The sequence below is a fragment of the Microcebus murinus genome, chromosome 10, assembly GCF_040939455.1.
Source record: "Microcebus murinus isolate Inina chromosome 10, M.murinus_Inina_mat1.0, whole genome shotgun sequence".
NCBI lineage: Eukaryota > Metazoa > Chordata > Mammalia > Primates > Cheirogaleidae > Microcebus > Microcebus murinus.
The window spans coordinates 63,788,778-63,813,419 of record NC_134113.1 but is presented as its reverse complement, the minus strand read 5'-3'; the positions used below and the strand labels follow the sequence as shown (position 1 = coordinate 63,813,419).

General features: G+C 33.4%; 1 protein-coding gene across 4 annotated transcripts in view; it reads right to left on the bottom strand.

The window, feature by feature from the left end:
- SLC16A7 (solute carrier family 16 member 7) overlaps positions 1-24,642 on the bottom strand; it is a 156,696-nt gene that overhangs the window by 34,072 nt on the left and 97,982 nt on the right. For all 4 annotated transcript variants that reach the window (XM_012777162.3, XM_012777160.3, XM_076007445.1 and 1 more), the window contains exon 3: positions 18,389-18,632. In XM_012777162.3, coding sequence (XP_012632616.1) covers positions 18,389-18,602 — 214 coding nt within the window. In that variant the 5' untranslated portion in view covers positions 18,603-18,632. The remainder of the gene's footprint in view (positions 1-18,388; positions 18,633-24,642) is intronic.

Sequence of the window (24,642 nt, the reverse complement as noted above, 5' to 3'; positions counted from 1 at the left end):
TCATCTCACAGATAAAGAATTTATAGGAAACTTTGCTATTATTATACTCCTAAATGCAGAAATCCCATATACATCATAACTTTAAAGAACTTATTAAAATTAAAAAACTCACCATTTATTTAAATATAGTTTTAATGGAAATATTCTGAGTGCCATCATTAACTAGTTAATAGTCCTTTGTAAAGATTAAGCACAGAGTCACTTTTACATCTTAAACCCTAGCCCTATTCTGTTCTACAGCTTGGCAAGCATCTCTGATATAAGCACCAAACTAGTTCTAGCAAGTCTACTAACAGTTCTCTTATTTAATATTTAAGAATTTAATTTAATTTAAGTATTTAACTAATTTAAGTATTTAATATAACATATATTTACTTGGGAAGTAATACATTAGATTAGCAAGTTCAATTATTCTTTTTTATTATCAATAATCGATATTAAAACCTGCAGACCAATTTGTTTTCTTCTTTACTTATACATATATACACCTGAAAACTGGTATTGAACTATGACAATAAGCTTAGCTTTCAGAGGAGACACCTGATACATTCAGGGGCTGGTGTGAAGGTTGAAAAGTTGCCCTGCTTCATCACATTACCATTACTCTCTATTCCACTGTCACTTAATCCCCAGGGGTAGAGAAGAGATGCACGCAAAAGCTGTATTCTGCTGAGGTTCTTATAGAAGCTACTCTTGCACAGCCTTCAGGCTTTTCTGCTCTGAAGTTTCCTTGGAAAATGTATCTGACTGCATATGCAGCTGGTGAGGTATCTATAATATTAAAATCATATATATATATAAATCTGTATATAATCAACATTATATATACATATATATTTTTTTATCTCCACAATTACATTTTTCACTTTGAGTTTTTTTTAACCTGCATGCCTGTTTAGGAATGAAAAAGGAGGATTTGTAAAATATTCACTAACTATAAGTTAGTGAATATTTCCTTTTATATAAAAGGAAAAAAGGCAATGGAAATTTTAAGGAAAGTGATGCAAACAGGGAAACAACAGTTAAAAAGAAGTAACTATTGTTTTGGAATTTTGTGATAGAAAGTAACTGATGGACTTTGAGAACTTATACAACCATTTTCTGGATATTTATACTGTGATCTCATAAGAGCACACACTGTAATAATATGTGAGGCCTTATCCCTAAATATTCTACATTTCCACATTTTATGTTATGGAAAGGAATTAATTTTGGATGTGTTCTCTGGTGCATTGACATTAAAATGCCTACTCTTTCTAAACATTTCAAATCCCCTTTATCCTCCAGGAAGTCTTGTCATTTTCCTTTCCATCAATTATTCCTTTGATCATTATGGCTGTCTTTTATTTCTTCTCTCTTCTCCCAAAGCAGTTCATGTCTCTGTCTTTAAAATAATCACACAACTTTAATAATTTTTATTTCTCTTTCTTGGATGGAACTCCTTGTCATGGAACATGTCTTTTTCATCTTTGCACATCAATACCTAGCATAATACCTGACACATGGGAAGGGCTAAACATTTCTATTAAATGAAAGAAAAAATATGAATGAAAGAACTTGCATGCCAAGAAAGAAAGTGACTCCTGAAAACTCCAACTTTTTTTGAGTGGCATAGCCAAGATTATAACCCAGTCTTTCAATGTCTTATTTGATCATTATTGCAATAATTTGTTAATGATTCATTTGTTCATTTCTTCAAAAATATTTATAAAGTGCCTACTATATCTAGAGATACAACAGTGAACAAGACAAAACAAAACAAAAATTCTCTGCTTTCCTAAAATTTATATTCCAGTGAGGAGTCAAAAGTTTACATTCTAAATATACATTGTCCAATATAGCAACCATTAGCCAACTGAGGCTTTTTAAATTTAAATTCATTAAAATGGAAATCAATAAAAAATCAGTTCTTTCCTCCAACTTGCTTCATTCGAAGTGTTCAATAGCCACATGTGCCTGGTGGATAACATATATTGGACAAGCAGATTTGTAGAACATTTCTATCATCACAAAGTTCTGAAGGACAGTACCATTCTAATAAAAAGTAAGTGATAGTAATAAGTGTTTTGGAGGGGAAAATAATGTTATTCCTATATGAGGAATAACATTATGTTATTCCTATATGTCCACTTTGTGTTGATCAGTTAATACCAATTTGCTGGCGAGAACATGTGGTGTTTGTTTTTCCATTCTTGGGATACTTTACTTAGTAGAATGGGTTCCAGCTCTAGCCAAGAAAATACAAGAGGTACTATATCACCATTGTTTCTTAAAGCTGAATAGTACTCCATGGTTTATATATATAGATATATACACACACACACACACATATATATATACCACATTTTATTAATCCACTCATGTATTGATGGGCACTTGGGTTATTTCCACAACTTTAGTTATGTCAAGTTAGAGATACCCATTAGGCATCTGAGTGGGAATGTTAAAAGAAACTTTATACACAGGTCTAGAGTTAAGAAGAGGTAGGGACAGTGTATATAAATTTAGGAGGTATCAACCTATATATATGAGCTAAAATCATGAGAAAGTACAAGGTCACCTATGGAGCAAATACATAAATAACAAAGATCTAAGAGCCAACCTTTCAACATTGAGAATTTAAGGGGAAAGGAAGAACCAAAATAAATACTGAGAAGGTGTGGCTAACAGCATCAAAAGAAAAAGAAAAAGTGTAGTCTTTTCACAAGCAAAAATCAAGAAAGTGTTTTGCGGAAGACAGTGTGATCTACTACTATATCAAATGCTCCTGAAAGGTCAAGTACCATGAGCACCGAGAAATGACTACTACACTGGTAACACAGAAGTCATGAGAATGCTTGGAAAAACCAATTTCAGATGAGGGGTAAGAGAAAAATTCTGATTGGAGTTGGGGCAGAAAGAATGGAAAGAGAGAAATTAAAGTAACACTTTCAAGAAGTTTTGCTTAAAGGAAAAGACATAAATAGGGTTGTAGCTGACAGAAAATATAGGTCCAAAGAACATTTGTCACTGGCCTTGTTTTGTTTTTTCCCATGTTGGAAGATAGAATGTCATGCTTATATACTATGGGGATAGTCTAGTTGTGGGGGGAAATATTGCTAGTGAAGGAGAAAGAAGAAAGAATTTCATCCATAGTAATGTCATTTAACAGGTCGGGAGGAAAGGGAGGAAGTGCATGAGTTGGACTTAGCTAGGATGCAGTTAGTACAGGAGACAAGATAAAGCATACAGGCCCGGATGTAAACAGGTAGGAGAATGTGGTAGTAGAAATATGGAAGTTTTTATTACTTCAACTTTTGATTACTTTTGATTACTTTAAAAGTAATCAAAAGTCCTTTTGATTTGAGTCCTTTTGATTACTTCAACTTTCTTAATGAAATCAGTATCTAAGTTATCTTCTGGGATGAACAATGAAGGAGGAATGATAGTGGATTTGAAGAATGAGGACAGAATGGGAAATAATCATCTCATAGGGTGAGAGAGAAAGACTGGGCTAAAGCAATAAAATACAGACTATGGTTACTAGACAGCATTAAGAATCCACTTGAGATTCCTGACCATGAATTAAAGGAGACCAGGAAATCCTGCTGTATAGTTTACATTCACCTAGTGGTTAACATTCAGACTAGGAGGTCAAGAGTTGGGGAGCCAGGAAATTAGAAGGGTAGGGGATTGAATGATGATAATGGTGATGATGATAATATTGATAGGTACTATTTCATGAATTACCTTTTTTCCAAATACAACAAAGTGTTTGGGTTGGAATCTCATTTTCCCCCATATTGTAGAGAAAGCACTAAAGTTTAGAGGGGATAGATAACACACTAAGGAAACACTGACAACAGGACATTACTACATCTGGCTGACTTCAAAGTTTATACTTTTGTTCTCTATTTTATTTCAGCATTATAAGAAGTTCACACTACCATGACTGGTCATTTTCAATAAGAGAAAGAGATATATTTCTATTGGTATGGGAACTAATTATGCCTTCACAAGACTAAAATCTATTTCAAGAAAACATAAACCACATTCATGAGTGTGTACTAAAAAAGAAAAAAGAAAAAATACCTAATAATAAATTTTACTCAACTGTAAATACATATGTAATAATGATATAAGAAAATTCCAAACTGGGACAAATTTATTGTTCTCCCAATACTGTGTTCTTTTGACAGTGATGCCATAATAGATGTCAATAAATTGGAATAGATGGCTGCTGCACATGGCAACAACCTAAAGAGATTAGAAAAGGAAAGGAAGAAGTATAGTAGTAAGAAATCCAGATATTACTAAAATAGCAAAGTGAACAGAAACATGAGCTTTAAAGTCCAGATAGACCTAATTATGAGTCTTGTTTCCAGTATTTCCTTGAAATATTAGCATTCTATTTTATTATTAGTAAATTCACAATAAAACAATGCCCTGTAAGGGTAGATTGATAATAAATATATATTAAGTACCTTCATTTCCACTTATATCTAGATCTATCACTCATGAATTTATCAAAATTTTGTTTTATTCTGTTACAGAACTTTGCTTATTTTTAAAATTTTGATCATATATTCTATAGGATTATATTCTCTTATGTTATAAAATTGATCTTTCTCAGGCTTCTCTTGGGCTCAACTTTCTTTATCTTTTCCCATTGCAATTTCAATATTATAGAATTTAGTTAACATATCTATTCACATAATCCATTCTCTTCAGGATTTCATATTGTTTTATTATACCTCTTCTTAGGCATGATGTTTCCACCAATTTATAAAAATATAATATATTTTGTCTTTCTACAAGAGATATGCTCTACTTCAAAAAAAGCACAATCTCACAAATACATATTTCTAATGATTTTAGGTTCTCTGTTTTGAATTTTCTCTGGATGCATTATGTTACTGAGTATGGTGATCATTTTGTGCACATATTGTGATAAAGTCTGTTTGAACACAGTACACAGCTATCCACAACAAAAGGTAGTAAAAACCTTACAATGAGTTTTGTGACATCCAGTAGCTTTTCTTAGTCTATTGCATTGAAAAAAAAAAAAAAGGAGAAGGAAACCTAGAAGAAGGAAAATAAAGCCTGGACTAAATGTTAAAACATCTAATTTAGACAGCATCTAGAAGGATGGACAGCTGGGCATGTGCCTGCAGTCCCAGCTACTTGGGAGGGTGAGGCAAGAGGATCCTGAGCTCAGGAGTTTGAGGTTGCAGTGAGCTGTGATTGTGCCACTGTACTCTAGCCTGGGCGACTGGATGACAGTGTGAGACCTTATCTCCAAAAATATATATATAAAAGAAGATAGGTAAAAAAGTGGCCAAAGTAAGAGAAAGATGAATCATTTTTCCCCTTCCTTATTTCCATAATTCTTTTAGGTTGAAATCTAAGGCAAAATAAGCATTATCATATGATACTTTCTTTCCTTCTTATCCATTTTCCCTAGTTTCCATGCTGCAGAAGCTGCCCATATCTTTTGATAATTTCAAATTTTCAAAATAGCTTAAACAAGCTCAATGCTAGAACATTACCTTAACATAAACAGGTTTAGATGGTAAGACATCTTTGCCAGATAGCCACCTTGTTCTTTATTATCATGTTTAATTATGGGAAATTAATAGAGTCCATAAATATATATTATAAAAATAAGCCATGTACAATTTATGCATACAGAGTTGAAGTAGAAAGCTATTGAGGATCTTGCCAAAATTATTCAGTTATTAAGGGGTAGCACTGGAATCTGAACATAGCCCGTTCCTCTAGGCTCTAAACTACTATTCTGCTATGTTAATGCCTCTCAAAATAAATAAATAAATAAATAAATAAATAAAGGTGGAAAAAAACTGTTTTGTTTAGGAATTTAGGGAAAAAAAACATCAGTTACACATCTCTGAAATGTTTTGATATGTTTTGGAAAAAGAATTTATGTAGAATATTCACTTAAATGAGTGATTAAGTACTCCAAAAGAATAAATGAAATACCCAGTGGATAAAGGAACACCTCGTAGGAAAAACACCATAACAAATAAACAGTTATATTTGGAAGGTCATGAATATTACATATGCATCATTGAAGGTAAAACTAGTATTTCTATATTTAGCTAATTTAATTTGCATCATATTAATTCATTCTATAGTAAATAAGTATTTGTGATTTAGCTAAAGCAACAACAACATGAAAAAAACTGTCAGAAACCAAACAGAAGTTCAGATACTTTGTAAGTTGTGTTTTTCTGACTGCTACTACAGAGCAAGCATCCTAAGGGAGAATAAATGCAGAATAGCATTTTTATTTTCAATTTTGTTTCTTAACAAATAGAATAAAATCTACACATAATAATTGTTCAACATTAACTGCTATTTCATTCAATAAACTTAAGAGAACAAAATCAGTGAAATAGACAAATTAAGAGTCACAAATATGAACTTAAAATATGAAATGAATAAAAAACCTTTTCCTTTTACATTCACAGGATTATTTTGGGATGCTTATGGTGTACAGGGGCCAGGCTATTTTGTTAAGAAAAGCAGTTTCACAAGCATGGATGGATTGCCTCAAGCTTCTAGTTCAATTGTGTTTGATCTAATATGGGAGCCAACTCTAAGAAGCAGAGGTTATGGCTGGCTTTGGAAAGTTTTATCCAGCTTCTAAACCATATCATGTTTGATTTAAGGAACACTGCTAAGTAATATTTTTGCTCCAACATAACGGTATGTAATATTTCTTATGGAGAAAAGTGTTCATGTTCATGAGTAAGGCTTATAGTGTTCATGAGAAAGGCTTACAGTTCATTTTATCTGAGTCATCTCATTAAATATGTTTTTCTTTATCTGAAAGTGCCAAATTAACTATACGTAGATATTTTACATATATTTTCAACTAATTGTGAAAACTCCTGGTGTCTAAAAAACATTTGAAAGGTTAATGACAATCTCTAAGTGTCCAAAGACACTCTAAATGAGGTTATTAAAATTCAACTCTTTGCATATTTCTGACAGAAGCGTGGGGGGAAAAGATTGTCCTAGACAACAAGGGGCTCAGAGTAAAAAGGGAAGCTTTAAAAAGTTTTTCAGTATCTAGATGCATGTTGACTCTGTGTAAGATGATAGAAATCTGTAACATTGAGAAAGATCTGTTTCAACAGCAGTTTCTATCGCTAACTTCTTGCCCAAAAGTCAAATAAGCCACCATCTGTTGTTTGTGCTACATAGATTTCACAACTATCATTGCCAAGACACTTACCATTTCATCTTCCCACCAGTATCACCACAGTATATACCAGTTGAGATAAAATCTCAAATGTTTTTAACTAACTGCATTTTTTTCTCTTCTAATTATTATATTAAAATAGGACCAAAAAGATACTTTAAATGCTTTTGGTCTACAGATGATCTTTGTATTTCTATATCAATGTAAGTCATAGACATGAGCATTGGATTACCTAGTGGAAGGTTGGAAAAATTAAAAGAAACTCCAAATCAACTGCCTATACATAATGTTTCTCCTTTTGCTCCTCTTTGTTCACTATCCAGATTTCTCTCATAGTAATATTTACAGATGCTCTTTACTCACCATCTGAAGAGAAGAGATGAATCTGAAGTATATCAGAGTTCTACTACTTATTGGCATTATTCCCTTTCACCCTTCTAAGAATGCACACTCATTGCCTGGGGTGCTGAGAGAATGTACAGGTTGCTTCCCTTGGCTGCCTCCAATCCAATCATTGATTACATGAGAGGTAAAACCAAAGCACAACAACACGAGCCAACAGAATTCTGTAGTCATGCACAAAACATGCTAATCAGAATCATTCAAAGCTATGGATCATCAGTTGTTCATCAATTTTTAAAAATCCCTTGGCCAGGCGCGGTGGCTCACGCCTGTAATCCTAGCACTCTGGGAGGCCGAGGCGGGCGGATTGCTCAAGCTCAGGAGTTCGAAACCAGCCTGAGCAAGAGCAAGACCCTGTCTCTACTATAAATAAAAAAGAAATTAATTGGCCAACCAATATACATAGAAAAAAATTAGCCGGGCATGGTGGCGCATGCCTGTAATCCCAGCTACTAGGGAGGCTGAGGCAGGAGGATCACTTGAGCCCAGGAGTTTGAGGTTGCTGTGAGCTACGCTGATGCCATGGCACTCACTCTAGCCTGGGCAACAAAGTGAGACTCTGTCTCAAAAAAAAAAAAAAAAATCCCATCAAAGCTCCCATAGAAGCTTCTCAAGGCTTTACAATTAATGCTGTCCTAATAACTAGAGAGATTCTGAGTGCAATCATTATTACTTTAATAGTTTAAGGAAGTGTTGTTCCTTTCAGAAGAACTTCAGCAAAATCCAGGGTAATAATCAATGCTCAGCTACAAAAATGCTAATATAAATTAGCTTTATGGTTGTGCAGGCAATAAATAAACCAACTGTAATAAAAACATTGAGTAATGATAAATATGTTTATACATCACAGGATATATAAATAATTTTATCAGAGAAAGGCTATATAGGTATGGTCAATCCTCATTATTTGCAGATTTTATTTTTGCAAATTCATTTACTCACTAAAATTTATTTGTAACATCCAAAATAAATCCTGTCAGTTCTTTTGAAGTCATTGTAGATATGTGCAGAGTGGGGAAAATTTTGGATTGATAGATATGCATGTTTCCAGGTAATGATCTGCGTTCTTATGTCAACTCCCATACTGTGAACACGTGTCTTTTTCACGGTCTATGTGATACCATGTTTTGTGCTTTTTGGTGGTAATTCTGCTGTTTAAAACAATCCACAATCATAGTGCTGAAATGCTGGCTGGTGTTCCTAAGCACAAGAAGGTTGTAATGTGCTTTATGGAGAAAACATATGGATTAGATAAGTTTTATTCAGGAAAAAAATTATAGTGCCATTAGCCATAAATTCACTGTTAATGAATCAGTGATATATATTTAATGGTGTCTTTAAACAGAAACACACAGAAAACAGCCATATATTGTTGGGTTGGTAAAAATGTCATGGCCAGAGGTTCACAGGATCCTAACCCTGTATTTTCCCTAGATGCAGGAGTTTAGTATTTGTTAATTCAGTGTTTGTGGCAGCTTAGTAGAGCATAACTACCATGAGTGACAACCACCTATATTGTAACACAATCTGGATGATGAAAATGCTCCTAAAATTGATTAAAAAGGAGGAAAATACTCAAGAATCATGATCTTGGTACCTGTTATGAACTAAATTGTGTCCCTTCAAAATTCACATAGAAGCCCTGACCCTTAATGTGACTATCTATGGAGAAAAAGTCATTTAGGAGGTAATTAAGGTTAAATTAAGTCATGAGAAATACTCAGAAATACCACCATGACTAGTGTCTTCATAAGAAGAGAGACACTGGAGGTGTATACACAGAGAAAAGAGCACGTGAAGACAGGATAGGCAGACAACCACCCACAAGCCAAGGAGAGACACCTTACCAGAAACCAACTCTACTGATACCTTGACTTTGGACTTCCTGCCTCATGACTGTGAGAAATACATTTCTGTTGTCTTAACTACTCAGTCTGTGGTATATTCTTTCATGGCAGGCAGAGCAGACTAATACAGAAGTATTTCTGATCTTCTTCTCGTATCTATGCAGATACACGATATGCGGCCCAGGATCATTTCCAGCAGCTTTTAGGTCATCAGCTATTCCTTTCGCCATCTTTTCCCCCACATATCAATCACATTCACCTCACTGGGGTTATAAGAACTCTCCATAACTCTTCGAGGAATTTCATATATGGTTCCTGTGCCTCAAACACTTCTCTTCCCTTGACTAATGCTATACCCTCATCCTTCAAGTTCAGCTCAAAGAAATATTGCCTGACCACTCAGTTATAAGATCTGTAACCTACTGTGTTTCTTTACTAACACATTATCATAACTGTAATTAAATAAGGAAAAGTGTAAGTACCTATTTCATATCCTGAAAGCACAGCCTGTGTTTGATGGCTCAGTGTATCTTCCCTGGTGCCACGTCAGTGTTTTGCACATTGTAGATGCCCAATATATATCCGTGCAATAAATAAATGAGTGAGTGAAATTATAGAAGGTTTTCTTTGTAATTGTGATACTGGATATCTAGACATCCCCACTTCTGATGAATGTAAGTAAATACACTTGTACAATACTGTGTAGGATTAGTTGCTGCCATTTTCAGGGCCTCACCTTAGGGTCAAATCTATGAATTACACTCCTGTAGCATATAATTCTAACCAGCTGAGCAAATTCTTGCTGAAGGACAGCCATCTAGATTAATAATTTACAAATCTCTTTGGAATAATTCAATTATTCTGCCAAAGTCACTACTATTATAATAAAGAAAAAGTGTCCAAAGTGTTTTTACCTTGCATTTTCTGACACAGTCCATCAAACTTAAGTCATTCACAGCATACAAAAATATGAAATTTAATTTCTATTTTTATAAGGCTGTTTTAAATAGTTAATTAAATAGAACTGTGGCAAATTCTTCAATCCTCATATAAATGTTGTTGCTGGGGAGGAGTAGGAAGGTCCCTTCTTTTAAAAGAAATATTAATAAAAAAAGTTTTCAAAACAATTAGCTCAAGGAAGCATTTCATGCCAGACCTCACAAGGAGTTAACTCCACACATATCCATCATATATCCCAGTTAAAGAATGAAGCATTTAATAAAGACATAAAAGTAAGTCAGAGAATATGAGGGAGTATCAAAAACCAAGCTTGAAGGCTGTCCACATCACACTATAAACTGATTGCGCCAGTAGAGAAATCACTGTTGCCAACAATGGCCACACGCCCTATAGTGTGCACGCCCTATATGTGCACGCCCTATGGTGTGCATCACAAGTTCCTCTGACCTCGAACATTGACATTACTTTTCTGTCAAATGGATTATGGATTATCTATAACCACCTCATTTAAATGTGATCCTCAAGGAATCTGGTTTTTCACATTAGTAGATTCTGAATCAAAACTAGCCTTGCTACACTGGGTTGATGGGTCCTGGGTCACATGCCTGTGCCCTAAGTGCAAGGAATTCTGAGAAAGTAAATTTCTGGCTTTTTCTTTGGGGAGGCAGGAAATGATGAAGTTGAGAATTCTCTAAACATAGGAAGGATTTTCAAAGGTATAAGATGGCCCAAAAGAATGACCAATGTCTACTTCACTATCCAAATAGTAGGAAGCATAGTGGAAGTGACAGTGACACAGAAAATATGAATAAGTCCATACCATTTATTTTAGAAATGATTATTGACCTATTCAGTTTTCGCTTTATGTGCTGTTTCCAAATCCTCCTGGCACAGGTTGCTCAAGTCTGACTTAACCATCTTTCTTGTTCCCTATAGTTTATTAATATCAAAAATAGCAGTAGCAGCAATCACTACAATGAATCAAAAACTACAATTTCCTAAGCATCAAACAATAACTTTGAACAGGAGAGTACATCCTATACATACACACACTCTTACATATATACACACAAATGTATATATTCTCCTGTGATTTTACGGGTGAGGAAACTGAGAGTCCAAAATTAAATGTTAAGTAGCCTGAACAATAAAAGGGCAAAATCCCAATTTCATATCTGCTATTTTGGTGGTCACTATTTTAATTACTATGTTATTCTATCTTTCTCTCTCTTTTTTTTTTTTTTTTTGAGACAGAGTCTCACTCTGTTGTCTGGGCTAGAGTGCCATGGAGTCAGCCTAGCTCACAGCAATCTCAAACTCCTAGGCTCAAGCAATCCTGCTGCCTCAGCCTCCCGAGCAGCTGGGACTACAGGCATGTGCCACCATGCCCAGATAATTTTTTCTATATATATTTTAGTTGGCCAATTAATTTCTTTCTATTTTTAGTAGAAATGGGGTCTCGCTCTTGCTCAGGCTGGTTTCGAACTCCTGACCTTGAGCAATCTGCCAGCCTCGGCCTCCCAGAGTGCTAGGATTACAGGCGTGAGCCAGCGTGCCCAGCCTACTCTTCCTCTCAATGGACTATCAAACCATTAATCCACACTTTGAGATCCCTGGACTTTATATATCTAAGTTTCCACTCTACAGACTGACTCATATAAGATGCAATTGGGTCCTCTGGTGGCTACTAAGCCTAATATTTCATTAGGCAATAGATTTTCTAAATACAGTATATGCATTTGGACATATAATCTATCTATCATCTATCTATCTATCTATCTATCTATCTATCTATCTATCTATCTATCTATCTACCTGTCTAGCTAGCTAGCTAGGTAACTAACATATCTAAATGCAAAATTTCCCATGAGTGATTAGTGAACACAGTATGGTTTTATTGTTGGAAAACATTAATCTTCTAAAGAGTAGAATAGTCAGCACTTATTGCTTTGTCTCTTCAAAACCCTTTCTTCCTCTAGGAACAGTATCACCTTTCTATTAGGGAATGCTCCATTCCTATCTCAGATGCATAGTTCCATTCAGGTGGCCAATGCTAGTCCCTCATTCATCCACTGCCTGCAAGTCACATGCAAAGCAGTCCAGGTCTCTACCAATCCTCCTTAGAATTTGTCAAAGTATAACTTAGCAAAGAGGGCCAGTCTTTCTCATGTCAAATTTGAGCCTGAAATATAAGGCTGAGATGCTGGCAACCACCTTCCCTATGTCAGGGCAAGGATATCAATATAAATAAACAAAACTGTCCCTCCAAAAGAAGCAGAGGAGAGAGGAGAGAGTGCAACATGCTAGACATATAGAATCACTGGTGCTGGTTGACCTGGAAGATACTGGTATCTGTGCTTCTCCTCTGATTTGCATACATGAAGGCTTCTCTTTAGGCCTTAGGGCATTTCAATCAGGTTTCTATAATTAGCAACCAAAAAACATCCATTTAAAGTAAATATATAATAACATATTTTAGAGCAATATTAAACCAAAAATTAAGAAAGATATTCCTATTCTTACCAGTTTATAAATTAATAGTTTATTTTTATAAATCAGTAAATGAAAGGTTCACTAAAGTACATGTGTTAGTCAGAGAATGTTTTCATGAAGTTGTCTGCTGAAAATGACATTTAGTAATAAGCTGATATTATGTGCACTAGATTATCATCCCTCTGCAGGGTTTCTCCTTGAAACAGTTTCAAAGGCCCTTAGCATCCTTACAATCCATCCTTGACCCCTGCCTCCCTCCTGTCTTGGGAGGGATGAAGAGACATTTAATCATAGTAAGCTCCATGGGCATGACTTGATCCCTACTCTGTGTTTTGAAGGCCCACCTCTCACTTTCATTCCCATGAAAACTGACAATGATAATATCCAATATTCATTTATAATTCCTTTCTTATTTGTGGTACTGAAGGATTCCTCTTCTCTAACAGAGAACTGATGAAGTAGCACATGTAGAAATGTTCTCACAATATAAGCTAAACTGACTAAGGACATCTCATAATCTGTTCTCTTTCCCATGAAATAATTTAAGTAACTTATATTGTAGTTGCACAACGAACTAAGCCTTCATGTTTGTGATGATCGGTATGGTGTAGGGTCTTCTGTATAACAATCCTCAGAAGCTTAATAAATTTTTTTTTTTTTTTTACTAATTCTGTTTGAGGTAGGTCAACGACCTTCCCCTTGTAGCCATGTCAAATGCAACAAGGTTGTTGAAGTGGAGAGGATGGATATGGAAGATGCACACCAGCTCAAACTACCTTGTTCAGGAGGGGTCTGGTGGTGACATATGTCCTTCCACTCACATTTCATTGGTCAGAACTAGTCACTTGGTTTCAGCCTAAGGGAAGGAAAGCTGGGAAATACAGAGGAGTACATGAATATATGGTGAGCATAATAGTTTCTGCCACACTGTACCATGTTTCCTAGGAAAACTTTAGCAATATTTATACTCACAGGTTAAAAAAAATTAAATAAATAACATGGCATAGGCATAAGAAGTCCACAAGCTGCTTGCACAGGACTGTCCAAGTATAACTGGTACTTTTTGGTTTTTGTAAAGCTAAGATGAAAATCCTAGCTATCTTAAACACAGAAATGGAATGAGCTTCTTTTTTAAATTGCTGCTAAGATAAAGCACTATATGAATTATTTTAATAGCCTCTCTCATTTCACAAAATATTTAGGGCACAAAGCAGAATAAAATAGTGAGCTTACTTAAAATTTGAAAAGAATAGGAAAATAACCATTGTATGTTATGGCCACCAACCTGCTATGCTAAACCTTTTGTTTCTTGGCTTCCAGTAAGATAAGCTCAGAGGTTCGACACTTGTTCCCCTGTGGAAAGTAGTCCATCACAAAACCATCACCCTTACTTTAGCACAAGTGGCAGTCACTGTTCACATAAAACAGAAGAATAAGTTGCCATGGATACAAACTCAATTCTGCTCTCCAGAATGGATGATTCTTCCAAGTCAAAACAGACACCAGAAAAATCAGAAGGTACTCATAGAGACTGGCAGCTCAAAATCTGTATTCCGTGATTACGTAGCTAACCATGCTTAGATTATCATTCCACAGGAAAACAAAGACAAACATTACACTAAAAGACAATCCTATGTAATCACTGTTTACAAAACAAATTCCTATATTCATCTAAACAATGTAGAAAGTTTAAGTTGTAATATGTTGTCTAACTCTACTTAGTGCTTTATTAATGGGGTGACCACACGGCTTAACCTATTTGCTGAAATTTGCTAGAACTCCCGGAGACCATATGGACAGACAGATGGGTTGCTGTAATTTAATGCCATTACTCTAAGGATAAAGTAAGGTATAAACATAATTTGCATTCTTTTCTATTCTTCCTGCATACCTTTCATTAGTTTCATTTTTAATTCAGACATCAGAAGGGAAGATAATACCTTGCTACCAAGACCCAGATGCCAACTAATTACTACAAGAGATTCTAGCCCTGACATCACAGGCCAGGACTCTGAACATGCTCCATCTTACTCAATGACCCCACCATAGTGATTAATAGGTTGAGTGCTAAGCCCTAATGAGTATGTCAGATCTTAAATGTTCTCTAGGCTAATGTAATTAGCATTATGTTGAACAGAATATTTCAGTTACTGGGTAGAGAGACTCATTATACTTCATAGTAAACTATGCCTTTTCACCTCATGGTCTCTAAATATATTTTATAACACCAACCTAAAAGGCTTCTATAAACAGAAATCTTTGAAATACTAGAGGAAACAACTAGACACAAAATCCCTATTAGTATTTAATTCAGACATATTTTATTATCTATTACCATAAAAACTTTAAGGCAATATTTTCCAAATTTATAACTATTTTATCAAACTGCCTTTTTCTTGATGAAAGAAATACTTTTGGGCTTTTAAAAATTTATACCATGTATACTAAAATAGAAAAATAAGTATGAATAAAATGAAAATATTAATTTATAGTATATATAGTTATTTACTTGTTATAATTTCATATTGAGATGTAATGGTTTGAGAAAATTAATTATGCCATTCATCACTCTAATGCTTCTTTTATCCAGCCAGGGAGTAGAGGGCTATCATGTGACCACGATGAGTATATAAACACATCCTGCTTCTGGTGACTAGGGAATGACTGTTAAGATATCAAGCTCTGCCTAGTACTATCTGGATGCTATCCAATTCTGTTTCTTCCTCTAGGAAACCTGCATTTCCCAGCATCCATGGCCTCTATCTCTAAGTAAGGCAGTATAGAAGTTATGACCAGTGAAATGTGTACAGAAATGTTGTTTATCCCTTTGAAGCCTAGTCCCTAAAATATCCTATATGATCCCCCAATCCTCTGTACTGTCTGCCTTCACTCTGTTCAGCAGATAGAGCAAATTTAGGGAACAATACAAACCCTTAGGTGATCGAATAGCCACTAGATGAAATATTGCTTGGGAAAGAAATAAACTTGTATTTTTTTAAGCCACTGAAAATTTGAAGTTGTTTGCTGAAAACTAGTAAAGTGAATTAAGACTTGACTTGACTAAAAAGCTTCATAAATCTGTGTCATACTTAAGAGTTAGTCAACTATCTGTACAATGAGAAATTATAAATATATAAGACCTGGTCCAAATTCAATGGACCTATATCAATTCACTAAATGAGTCTGTTTCAGTTGTGTTTAAGAAGGAAAAATAACCCTACATATCTTAATTTTAGCTACTTTTGGATCTGAGGTCAAGATGACTTTGTGTATTGTTCTAGCAAAGCATTAATAACACCTAACTTAGAGTATAGAGGAAGAAGACCTGCTGCACAATTCCTACTGTCTCTATAATCACATGAAATAACACCATTATAATCCATAAAGCAACTATCCAAAGGAGATTCTCAGAAAGTGTTTTAGAAGCAGAAGTTTTCATTGACATGACCAAATTTCATTTTAAAGATACCTTTAGATACTGGAAGAAAAATGCATGTTTAATCTAACCAAAAGGATATGGGAAGCATATGTTGAATTAATCTAAAATCACTATATACACAAAGTAGAAAATGCATATGACCACCAACACACACACACACACACACACACACACACACACACACACACACACAAATATACACACACAGGATTATTTCAGGATCAAATGTTTACCTTGGCAGTACAATAAAGAGATAATGTCTTAAAAATAATTATTGTGTAACCAAACAAATGACCTTGGTTACTATAGCACACAAGTCACTGCATAGAGAGGAAAGAATACTGAATCAGGTTTGCTGGCCTGGGCCAGATCTGGCTGTGTCACTTTCTAGATATCGAGAGGAAGATATGATAAAAGCAGAGAACATAAGGATAGTGTTTGGCATCTCAATCTCTTTCTGCTACTAACAAGCTGTTTGACTTGGGAAAGCTATTTTATCTCTCCATTTCCTCAGCTATGAAATAGAAAGAAGATAATACTTATTTCAAAGGTTGTTAAGAAGATTATATCATATCACACATATCAAGTACTTAACAGAGGCCTTGACTAAAAGTACATATTAATGAATATTGGATATTATTACTAATGTTATATCTCCATCACTAATAGCCATATTACCCTTACTAATAAAATGAGAAACTACACTAGATATAATAGTTTATATCAATGGTCCCCTACCTCTTTGGCACCAGGGACTAGGTTCACGGAGGACAATTTTTCCACAGACTGGGGCCAGGGGAATGGTTTTGGGATGGTTCAAGTGCATTACATTTATTGTGCAGTCAAACCTCTCTACTAATGAGAATCTGTATTTGCAGCCACTAACCAGCACTAACATCACTGCCTAAGCTCCACCTCAGATCATCAGGCATTAAATTCTTATAAGAAGTGGACAAACTAGATCCCTCACATGTACAATTTGCAGTAGTTCTCACTTGTATCAGAATCTAATGCTGCCGTTGATCTGACAGGAGGCAGAGCTTATGCAGCGATGCAAGCCATGGGGAGCGGCTGTACATAGAGATGAAGCTTCCCTTGCTGGGCTGCTCACCCACTGCTCACTTCCTGCTGTGCGATCCAGTTCCTAACAGGCCATGGACCATTAGTGGTCCATGGGGACTGCAGGTTTATATAATTTCTTTAAAGTCTTACAAGTCCATACCTGTTTTTTAAAGTCAAATATCCAGTTGAAAAATGAAAACTCAAGAATTCATATATTTTAAGTAATGATTTTCAAAAAAAATGTATCAAACAGTCTAGTCTGCCATTGAGATTGATTTAAAGAAAACATATGACATAATAATGCACTAATAATTTTATTTTTTTAACATTCATTAGTGAGATGCTACTTTGATTTATTCATTGTCCCTTATTATTCATACTCTCATTTGTACATAGAATGTAACAAGACAGTTGTCAGGCAACCACCTAAATAAAAATATGTCATATTTAGTGAGTCTTACAGAGATAAGAAATTATTTCAATCACACAAACTTAAATAGGTCCAGAGTGTACATGATAACGCTCAGTTTTTGCAGCTTAAGCTGAAGTACTTTCTGGGCTTATAAACTGTGAACAACTTGAGTTTCTTTCTCATTCAGAAGAAAGCATTTCTACCATCTGTAGTGATAGTAAAAAATGATACCAACACCATACTGCAGACTTTATTCCAAACTAAGAAGAAAGGTGCTTCACTTGGAAATTGCATAATGTAGTAAATCTTGCTTTGTGTAAATAAATTCTCACTCAAACAAATACTCAATAGAATCAAAGAATTAAAGAATCAAAATGAAATGAAAAGTTCAAGATGTTGAATCACTAAAATCATTAAAAACTCAATTCTAATTATACTTTTGATTAGTTCTAAGTGACTACATCATGAAAACAGAGCTTTAATGTATCAAGACACTGTATGAAAAACATTGCGACATAGAGGAATTTTTTTTTAGACTAGAATTTTACTTATTCCAAGAATCTTACCTCCTGCATACATAACAGCCAGCATAATGGATGATATCCAAGCTATTTCACTGTAGGAAGTATTGAATATTGTCTGAATTTCTTTGAAGAATACTGTGATGGCCTTGGGGAACGCATACGAAAATCCAATGGAGATAAAAGAACCTCCAACAACAACCCAGCCCCACCCTCCATCTGGAGGTACAACTTGAGGTGGTGGAGTACTTGGCGGCATTTCTGCTCCTCTAATTGAAATTCAAGTAATCTGTATAAAAATATGAAATAAGAGTTTAAACTTTGTTTCCATTTTTTACCACTCTTGATACTAAAATAGTATTTTACAGCTATAACTATAATATGATTTTTTCATGAATATTTTTCATACTGTTGTACTCAGAAAATTATCAGAATATTTACAGAAAAATTGATGTGAGGTATATAACTGACTGTTAGGGCTAAAATTGACAACATTTAATTTTTTTATGGCAACAAAAATTACTCAAAGTGAAGTTGAGAATTTATATCTGAAGTATCAACCAAAAAATAAAAGCTATTTCAATCTTATTTGTAAGCATAAGAAAAACAAAACAGTCCTCACTTAGAATATTTACTTAATACAAAATGTTTATTTTATTAATAAGATTTTCTGTACAAATTTTAAAAAGTACCATGTATTCAATCTGATGAATTATAAAGAATTAAATGGTAAGCATATTTTAGATTTTTTCCACTTTTCATAATTGAGAATACTTAAGGCCATTTCAGCCTGGATTTATATTTTAAACCTATAGGATTAGAAGTTTTATGTTTCTATGAAATTAAGTTAATTTTAATGCACTTCCAAAACTGGTGCTACCTATCATTCTAAGAATGATACTTTTAATGTATTTTTTTCTTAGCAATTAAATTATCTCAATCAAAAGGATGATACATTTGTTTAAGGAGAGTGGGGAAAAAGGGCTTTCCTTTTAGATATGTGTAGGAATAAATAACTGCTAACTTTATGCAGCCACTATCCTGTGGAAGAAAATGCTCTCATATAGCTTAATGCATTTGAAATTAAATGAAACATCTTGGTTCCCTAACATCAATGTTTCTTTGTAGACTAATGCTGCTTGCTTAGCTCTTAGCTGCAGTTGCCAATGTTTCTCAACATCTTGCTTATAGCCTACTCTCATTCCATTTGTGGGTATTTTCAACTGCAATGAATAGGTACAAGAGAACCACTCTTCTAATGGTAAGATAAGTTTGAAACACATTAACTAATTTTGCCACATGTCTTCAGACAGCTTACCCTGAACCCCAAATATCTGTAAAAACAGATATGGGTTGAATTTTTGCTTAATATCAAATAGCATATTAGATATTTTCAGTGATGTTCTATGCACACACTTTAGATTTTGAGTGAAAATATTCTCTACATTAAAATTTTATAGATTTCTATGATTATACACGAGGACTTTGCTTTCAGAAAGCCATATAGGAAAAATCATAAAAATGAACCTTAAAATAGGTAGAGCACTGTTTCACTAGAATAAATACTAAGATGATCAGTAGCACCATAAAAAAGTAATTATGTGGAAAACCTTTATGATAGCTCTTTTTTTGTTTATTTTGGCAAATGCACTTAAAGATTTCTTAACGTAGTATTTTACAGTCATTCATGGAAGGAGGAAATTCAGTATAAGCTACAGATAACAGATAATAGGACTGAAGGTTAAAATTCTCATTTTACTTGAGTCAGACATATCTCTAAGACAGTTTTCATATGCATTTACTTTAATCACCATTCGTTTGACCTCATTAACTGATACTTATAACTCTAGATTTTCCTTCCTGTTCAAGGCTGAACCAAGGAATGAAACAATTCTTGCATAGCCTTTTGACATGACCTATTGGCTTTTGTTACAGCCTTCTGTTATTTCCCCTTTTTGATAATTGTGGAGATGGTTCTAAGCTGTTATTTTTTAAAAATAAAAATGGAAATATTTAAGGTATAAAACATGATGTTTTGATATACATATATATGGTGAAATGATTACTACAGTAAATCAAAATAACATATCCATCTCCTGACACAGTTACCATTTTCCTTTTTTGTGCTGAGAACATCTAAAATCTACTCTCTTAGCAAGTTTCCAGTATGCAATACAGTATTATTAATTATAGTTATCATGCTGCACACTAGATCTCTAGACTTATTCATCCTAAAAAACTGCAGCTTTGTACCTATTAACCCAGCAGTCCCCAACCTTTTGGCACCAGGCCCTGGTAACTACTCTCTGCTTCTATGAATTTGACTTTTTCGGATTTCACATATAAGTAAGATCATGGATATTTGTCTCTCTATATCTGGCTTATTTCACTTAGCATAATGTCCTCCAGGTTTAACTACATTGTCACAAATGGCATGTCCATCCTGCTACTTTTGAATTAGATGGATAATTACATTTTTTGAAATTTATTTTATAACATTAATGTAGTTATACTATAAAATATATTATAAAACAGGGGTATGTAAATTTTTCCTGTAAAGGACCAGAAAATAAATTATTTTAAGCTTTGTTGACCATATGGTCTCCTTTGCAACTACTCAACTTGATAGTTTTAAAACAAAAATAGCCATTAAAAAATACTTAAAAATTGGGAATGGCTGTGTTCCATTAAAATTTTATATGCAAATTAGCCAGAAGACTGCAAGTTTCTAACTCCTGTAACAGAATATTAGAACACTAAGAAAAGAAAAAAAAAATGATACATAATCACATTATCCTAACTTAGTCATTATTAATATTTTTTTATATTTATTTTCATTATTTCTTCTATATTCATATATTTCTAATTAAGTGAACTACTGTGATCTTATAAATCATAGATAGATAATTGTGAATACTGCTTTTATCATATTATGATTTTTTGTTGTCTTTGTGAGCAATTATTTTTCTTTTGGTTACACAGTTTCCATTTAATATGGCAAATGCAAAAACTAAAAATCACAATTTAAAATTGCCAAATAAAACCTTCAATTGCCACCATGATTTATAGAGAAGTATTTCCATTTTTACTCTATGTTTTGTTTTGTCTTTCAAATATGTTTTATATACATTGTATATTCATATATTAAAAAAATAATTTTATTTTTTTAGTATTGTTACTTTTAAATTTTGTATATTATATATTTATGGAATATATTGTGATGTTTTGATATATGCTTACTTTTTTTTTTAAGACAGTGTCTCTCACTCTGTCACCCTGGGTAGAGTGTAGTGGAGTCATCATAGCTAACTGCAACTTCAAACTCCTGGGGTCAAGCAATCCTCTTGCCTCAGCCTCTTGAGTAGCTGGGGCTACAGGCATGCACGACGATGCCTACTTTTAGTAAAGACAGGTCTAGCTCTTGCTCAGGCTGGTCTCGAACTCCTGAGCTCAAGCAATCCTCTTGCCTCAGTCTCCCATAGTGCTAGGATTAGAGGCAAGAGCCACCACACTCAGTCTATGTTTACTTTTTTGAAAGTAATTTCAAATTACTCTTTTAGAAGAAGTTGAGGTATAAATGATAAATGCACCTATTATCCCATTAGAAACTGTGGGTTGAAAATATTCTTTGTTTAATTTTAAAATGGTATGGGGGAAACAAATCATTTTGATTTTTCTAAGATGATACAATAAAGTAAAATTGCAAGTTATTCCTGACTAAATACACACAAGCATCTGCGTGCGCGCGCACACACACACACACACACACACACACACACACACACACACAAAAACATAGCTCTAGATATAGTGGCATTAATTAGATGGAAGAGATTCAGAAGTTCAAATCTCTTCCCTTAGTGATTTAAAGTATGACATTCAAATTAACCTTTAACGTAATCTATAGGTATATAAAAATGGATGAAAGAATCTTAATAAATACTGCATACTTATTATGCTAAGTAAGGGCCTATTATTTCCAGTAAGTATTTATTTGTTCAGTTTAGGTTTCACAAAAGTCCTTTAAGGTATTTTTCCTGTTTTTTAATAAGACAAATCTCAGGGACATTAAAAAACCTGACCCAAGTAAAATGATAATGTCAGGGACTGGATTTCACAAATCACTGCTGACTCTAAAAACAATATAAAACTGATTAGAAATAATGTATTCAGGGAAAAAACAAGCAAAAAAATCCTAGGTATTTTTATTATATTCTTTCAGTATCTAAAATATTTTTATGGATCAAAATAGTCAAAGGCATCTGCTTTTCAAAACATTAAGAAGATAACTTGAAAAATTCTTCCCATAGGGATACATCTGTATGTTAGAAACCTACTGAAAATGTCAAATAAACTATAGCAACAATGTCAAATAAAAACCTTTAATCACAAACAAATAATGCACACAGTGAAAATCCTGGTCAATCAATATCATCAGGGCAAATACACTTCTATAAGTTAATATTGTGCAGATGTTAAAACTGCTAAAATCAACCCAAAATACCACACGTTGTCAAGAATTATTTTGAAAAGATTTGTATGTTTACAGTTTGCTTTTATAATCATGTTTGCTTTTTTGGAAACAATAAAAATTATCTATCTACCTATTCATCTATTCAATTTGAAGATAGGCTTATTTCTCCTTGGTCATCAGTTAAACCAAAATAATGAGTGTACAACACATGAGCACTGGAAATAGTATCTTTAAAAGTGTATAATGTTTATGGAAGAAAGAAGAGAGATTTAAGTATTGGTTAAACCAAGTGAAAACAATAGTCAGCCTTTGAAAGTTGTCTAAATAGTCTGAATCTATATATTAGTAAATGTTGTTATTGTATTTTAAAGTGCTTAACTTTCTTATTGCTCAAAAACTAGAAAAAACTGGAAGAATATTGAAGAAATAACAAATGGCATTTAGGTGATAAACTCCTTACTGTTGTGTAATCAGAGTGTAAGAACAGTCATGACGCTTAATATCCTCACTCTGCAGTTTTCCTGCTTGCATAAAGGAAATTAAGCCATCCTTTCATTACTAATTCATGAGTTTAAACTATTGTAGTTTTTATTACATCTGCTATAGTAAACATTTAGTAATGCAACCTGATGATTCATTTTTCAGTCACTTCAAAAATCATAAATAACATTTCTAAATAATCTTAAATCCATATTTTAAAATAATTATATCAAGATGAATATTGTAACCTAATACTCAAATCATGTTATAAATATGAATATGGAAACTTAATAATGTTGCAATTTCCAGTATTTACAGACAGGAAACCATACATGAAGGTTCATATAGACTCACACAATGAATAGGTGTCAACACCAGTATAATACTATAAATTTGAATTTTCCCAGTGTTTAAATATGCTATGTCTCCCATACAAAAAAATGAGAAATAGAAGAGGAGATTTATGTATGCCTATAATTCCATTCGCTATAATTCTAGTTTAATATGAAATTGTACCTTTAAGCCTCATTTTTCTTACATGGCTTTATCTTGTGACATAAAAATTAAGAATAATGGCTTAAAGGCTTTGGATACTGACTCTGTCACTTGCTCTGTAACATTCAGTAAAGTAATAAAACTCTGAGTCTGCATTTTCATCTGTAAAAACAGGATAATAACTGTATTTACCTTAATTTTATTTATACTTTTATTTAGTATATTTATATATACTTTTATATATACATATATACTATATATGTATATGTGTATTCATTCCTAAATTTACTATGTAATAAACTAAATATTTTATATTACATATAAAATTTTGATTATATAAATAAATATATAAATTTATAGATCAAACAGGTAAAATTTAATAGTTTAATATGAAGCTATATGTCTATAGTTTATTATAATATTATATGCATATATTTCTATTCAAATGTGATTCTTTCATATGTATTCTTGACAACTTAGTTTTTTGATTTAATATTATAATTTTACATTTACCCTTTATGCATATAGAGTTATTAATCTGATATTACAGAATACAGTTGATTATAATTATGCATAGGAGTTGTGTTCTATCAGGTTATCACGAACACCAAATTAGTAAATACAGAACTGTTGCTCATAGGTGAAATATAGGATTAGGTTTCTGTGAGATTCTGATCACAATAGTTTTATCAACCAATCAATATATAACCTTGTTTTATATGTGTTTCTGTTTAAAGATACCTTATTTAATGTAGATTGTTGATTCGTTGACATTGAACTCACAGTTAACAGCGCTGTAACTCATGTCTGAAGGAAGCTTGTCTAACACAAGCATTTTCTCTGCAAGGCA